Genomic DNA, 5,412 nt, shown 5'->3' on the forward strand with positions numbered 1-5,412 from the left:
CAATTTCAGCCATCGCAAGTTCCAGAAATACCAGATCCAATCTAGACACCATCACAGAGGGGTTCATCATGTCCATTGGTGCCTCTCCAATGATACGTGGGTAGTTCATTGTAGACCTACGGGTCCGTAGTTAGTAGTTAGATGGCTTCCTCTCTCTCGTTTAATTCTCAATACAATGGTCTCTTGGAGATCCATATGATGTAACTCTTTTTGCGGTGTGTTTATTGAGATCGGATGGACTTTGAGTTTATCATCATATCTATGTTTTTACCCATGAAAGTTATTTGAGTCTTCTTTTGATCTCTTATATGCATGATTGCTTATAGCCTCGTATTTTTTCTCCGATATTTGGGTTTTGTTTGGCCAACTTGATCTATTTATCTTGCAATGGGAAGAGGTGCTTTGTGATGGGTTCGATTTTACGGTGCTTGATCCCAGTAACAGAAGGGGAAACGACACGTATGTATCGTTGCTATTAAGGTTAACAAGATGAGGTCTATTTCTACATAAATAGATCTTGTCTACATCATGTCATCGTTCTTATTGCATTACTCCGTTTTCCCATGAACTTAATACACTAGATGCATGTTGGATAGCTGTCGATGTGTGGAATAATAGTAGTAGATGTATGCAGGAGTCGGTCTACTAATCTTGAACATGATGCCTATATAATGATCATTGCCTGGATATCATCATGATTATTTGAAGTTCTATCAATTACCCAACAGTAATTGTTTTACCACCGTTTGCTATTTTTCTCGAGAGAAGCCACTAGTGAAACCTACGACCCCCACGTCTCTTCTTTAATATATTTGCCTTTGCGATCTATTTTTATTTGCTTTTATTTTCAGATCTATTAAACCAAAAATACAAAAATACCTTGCTGCAATTTTTAGTAATTTATTTTATCTCGCGAGATCTATTTATCCAATCTACTATAATTCTACCTATCTTTTTACCCATGAGGGATTGACAACCCCTCTCTTACGTCGGGTTGCAAGTATTTTTTTGTGTGCAGGAGCGGTTTACGTGGTGTTGCGTGGTTCTCCTACTGGTTCTATAACCTTGGTCTCATCACTGAGGGAAATACCTACCGTTGTTGTGCTGCATCATCCTTTCTTCTTTGGGGAAATACCAACGTAGTTCTAGCAGACATCACTCGTCGGCATCTGCCGTGAGGGTTGTCATGGCATCTTGCGCCCTTTGCGTCGCACGGCGGGCACGCCGCACCATAGCCTCCCCGCTAGATGGGCAATGGGTACGAGCGTTCACCTCCGACTCGGCGCGCTAACTAAGGGGTTGTGCCTCTGCCATCGCATTGGGGCGCCAGACGGACCACACGACCTTCGGCGAGGCAACAACGACACGCCTATCGCTGGATTCAAGCGTCATTTGCAATGGGTTCCCGACGGATGAAGTCCGACCGCTTTTGAAATTTTTTGACATTTTTTTATGTCCACTTTTCTGCATACATATTTTACATTTTTTAATACATTAGGAGCATTTTTTATATACACATTTAACATTTTACAAATACATGATTCACATTTTTAAAACATTTAATATTTTGATGTCTATTCTTTTACATACACATTGTACATTTTATATATATCGGCAATATTTTTTATATACACGTATACCATTTTTCAAATACACAATTAATATTTGTTTTAACATATATTTTTTATGTCTACATTTCCCATAAACATTGTACATTTTTTGTATAATCAGGTACATTTTGTATATACACGTTTAGCATTTTTCAAATACATATGTTTTGATGTCTATTTTCCATACACATTATACAATTTTCTTATACATTAGATACATTTTTCATACGCGTTTAACATTGTTCTAATGCGGGTTAATGTTTTTCAAATTTTGCATATAAATTTATTTTTGAATAGATATATTCACAACATTATAAATACAAGTAAAATAAAAAAAGTAAAACAAAAAAGGAACGAAAAATATAAAAAAGAATTTTAAAAGCCCTGAAGGCTTGTCCGCGCTGGGAGGCCCAATCGGGCGTCTGCTGAAGCGAGACCTCCTTCTGTCTCGCGCAGGCGAGACATAGGGGCGCCCCTCTTTACCACCCCAAATCGACGTGTAACTATTTTTCAATCGCTTGTGAAATAGCAAATCCGGGCAGCAGATCATGAGAATCAAACACAGCCGTGAGAGTAGTTAAAGACTCTGGTGCTCGTTTTGTGTCTGTTTCGTTCTGAACCAATAAGGCTAGTTGCTAAAATAAAGCCAAGTCTGGTTCGTCTACCACCATATGGCTCATGCACACTGCTCGAGCCCTACTGCACCTGTGGCGGCATTAAAATAACCGACGTGTTATAGTGTTCACCTACGGATCTTATTATAGTACAATCAGCAGGCCGTACACTGCCTGATTAGGGATTACGTCCGCCTAAACTTGTACAGCTATTAGTAAACTACTACTGCCGTTGCAGCCGTTCCACTACATCTTTTAGGCCGAGAAACCCAATAGAAAACGTGTAGTCATCGCTGGCTAACCGGCATACATAAGGCAGAACGCCGGCATCGTATATGAGATAAAACGCCACGAAACCGGAGCTTTCAGAAATGGACGAACGGTAGCGCCAAGGCGCCCTGAAAGAGCCACTTGGAGTCTTGCGATAAGCGCGCGCGTAGATGACAACAACACGCCGAGCCATGCCGTTGATCACATAGCTAAGCTACGCCTTATATAAATCGAATGGCACATTGATGCATACACCCAAACATCAAGGCATCTGCCAATCATACGGTGCAGCGGTACAGAGCAGCTCGAGCCAAACCACAAATGGCGGCGAAGAAGGGCCTTCTCGCCGCCGTCCTGCTCCTGTCCTTGCTGAGCTCGCCGCTGCCTTCGCGCGCCCAGGCATCGTCGTCGTTCCCCGTCAATGTCTGGCCCAAGCCGACGTCCATGTCCTGGGCGGAGCCTCTCGCCGCCATGCCGGTGTCCGCGTCGTTCCGCATCGTCGGGACGTCCGGGAACAGCCCGTACCTCGTCTCCGCCACGCAGCGCTACACCGCGCTGCTCTTCGCCGAGAGGTACAGGCCCATCGTCCGGCCGGCGGTCAATGTCACCGCCGGGGGCCCCGCGCTCCAGAGCCTGACCGTGTCCGTGTCCGACCTGTCCGCCCCGCTCCAGGACGGCGTGGACGAGTCCTACGCGCTGGAAATCCTCCCCACGGGCGTGGCCACCATCACGGCTGCCACGGTATGGGCCGCCATGCACGGGCTGGAGACGTTCTCGCAGCTCGCGTGGAGGGGCCGGCAAGGGGAGCTGCTGGTGGCCGCCGGCGTGCGCGTGGAGGACAAGCCTTTGTACCAGCACCGGGGCCTGATGCTCGATACCGGGAGGACCTACTTCCCCGTCGTGGACATCCTGCGGACGATAGACACCATGGCGGCCAACAAGATGAACGTGTTCCACTGGCACATCACGGACTCGCAGTCGTTCCCCATCGAGCTGCCGTCCGAGCCGATGCTCGCGGAGATGGGCGCGTACGGTGAGGACATGAGGTACACCGTCAAGGACGTCAAGCGCATCGTCGAGTTCGCCATGAGCCGCGGCGTCCGCGTCGTGCCGGAGATAGACGCGCCGGGTAATTAAGCACGCTGACACGGCTGCTATTTTTCCCATTCGGCCTACTAAGCAATGTGCTGACACGGCCCAGTTTTTAAGGTAACACGGCCCAGTTGATGAACGAGCTAATCTTTTCAGGCCACACGGCGTCGTGGGCCGGCGCGTACCCGGAGGCGGTGTCCTGCGCGGGCAAGTTCTGGCTGCCCGACGCGAGCGACTGGGGCACCAGGCTCGCGGCCGAGCCGGGGTCCGGCCAGCTGAACCCGCTGGAGCCCAAGACGTACGAGGTGATGACCAACATCATCAACGACCTCACCTCCCTCTTCCCGGAAGGCTTCTACCACGCCGGCGCCGACGAGGTGACCCCGGGATGCTGGGAGACGGACCCGTCGATCCAGGCGGACATGGAGAAGGGCGGCACCCTGAGCCAGCTCCTGGAGCACTACGTGCGCGCGGTGCACCCACACGTCGTGTCCAAGAACCGGACGGTGGTGTTCTGGGAGGACGTGCTGCTGGACCTGGAGGTGAACGTGAGTTCGTCGGTGATCCCGCCGGCGACGACCATCCTGCAGACGTGGAACAACGGGGCCAACAACACGAAGCTGATCGTGCAGGCCGGGTACCGCGCCATCGTCTCCTCCGCGTCCTTCTACTACCTCGACTGCGGCCACGGCGACTTCGTCGGGAACAACAGCGTGTACGACGACCAGAGGAGCGACTACAAGACGGACGGGGGCTCGTGGTGCGGGCCGTTCAAGACGTGGCAACGGGTGTACGACTACGACATCGCGTACAATCTCACCGCGGAAGAGGCCAAGCTGGTCATCGGCGGCGAGGTGGCGCTGTGGACGGAGCAGGCCGACTCGACGGTCCTGGACGCCAGGATCTGGCCGCGGGCGTCGGCCATGGCGGAGGCGCTGTGGTCCGGCAACCGCGACGCGTCCGGGAGGAAGCGGTACGCGGAGGCCACGGACAGGCTCAACGACTGGCGGCACCGCATGGTGGGGCGAGGGATCCGCGCCGAGCCCATCCAGCCGCTCTGGTGCCGCACGCGCCCGGGAATGTGCGACATGGTTCGGTGAGGGGCCGGCAAGAAGCGGCGCCTGCGTACGCGCCGTTGCGTGTGCCAACTCCGAGCATTACCTTCCATTCATATCAAACGTGTCAAACTAAATTATGTAAGTGAGCTAAAGCATCTATGGTGTTTCCTTTTTGTTGTGTGGTTGTGCGGAGAATACTACCAGCAGTGCCATTTTTTTGTCAATTTGTTCTTTGTTTGTAAATGTGAAGTGGACGGCATGTCATGTTATCCAATGCGCAGTTGTACCTTCCTCAAAGCTGGACCTTTTCATGGGACCCATTCGCCAAATGAGTTGCTTGTACTGGGGCTTGATTTGATTAAAGTAATGCCAAGTTGTTTGTGTCAATCAACTTCTACTTTTTCCTCCTGGAATTTCTCCATTATCGCTTATAATTGCTTATTTGGAGATGTCACATGGACAGTAGGGCTTTTTTTTAGCCCAACGGAGCTTCCTTTGTTGTGAATGAGATGCGTTTCACACTGCAGCATGACATCGGTTGAACTGTAAAAAAAATGAAATCGGGTGAAATGAACGCCGGAAGAGAATATCTAAAATTCTCAGGGCTCCTTTGATTCAAAGGATTTGCATAGCAGTATTAGGGGATTAATCCTTATAATTTTTTCCTAGTTGGTCATTCGATTCATATGATTGAATCATATATAGAAATTTTCTCTAAGAAATTCTTTGACCTACTTAGAGTCCTTTGTTTTTCCTATGTTGCAATTA

The 5,412-nt window shown here is 49.6% G+C and overlaps 1 protein-coding gene across 1 annotated transcript; it reads left to right on the forward strand.

Moving 5' to 3' along the window:
* The first annotated feature begins 2,815 nt into the window (after positions 1–2,815).
* Positions 2,816–5,012, forward strand: LOC123041089 (beta-hexosaminidase 2-like). The gene is made up of 3 exons (XM_044463788.1): positions 2,816–3,623; positions 3,743–4,059; positions 4,219–5,012. Exons 1-3 carry the CDS (start codon positions 2,816–2,818, stop codon positions 4,684–4,686), a joined length of 1,593 nt encoding a protein of 530 aa, XP_044319723.1. The 3' UTR covers positions 4,687–5,012.
* The last annotated feature ends 400 nt before the right edge of the window (positions 5,013–5,412 follow it).

The sequence above is a fragment of the Triticum aestivum genome, chromosome 2B (assembly GCF_018294505.1).
Source record: "Triticum aestivum cultivar Chinese Spring chromosome 2B, IWGSC CS RefSeq v2.1, whole genome shotgun sequence".
Lineage (NCBI taxonomy): Eukaryota > Viridiplantae > Streptophyta > Magnoliopsida > Poales > Poaceae > Triticum > Triticum aestivum.

Bases quoted from the DNA above. Each gene is read 5' to 3' on its own strand.
- LOC123041089 (XM_044463788.1), top strand. From the start codon at position 2,816: ATGGCGGCGAAGAAGGGCCTTCTCGCCGCCGTCCTGCTCCTGTCCTTG. The intron at 3,624-3,742 runs GTAATTAAGCAC...TAATCTTTTCAG, and splicing joins GCCGGAGATAGACGCGCCGG to GCCACACGGCGTCGTGGGCC. The intron at 4,060-4,218 runs GTGCACCCACAC...CTGATCGTGCAG, and splicing joins TGGAGCACTACGTGCGCGCG to GCCGGGTACCGCGCCATCGT.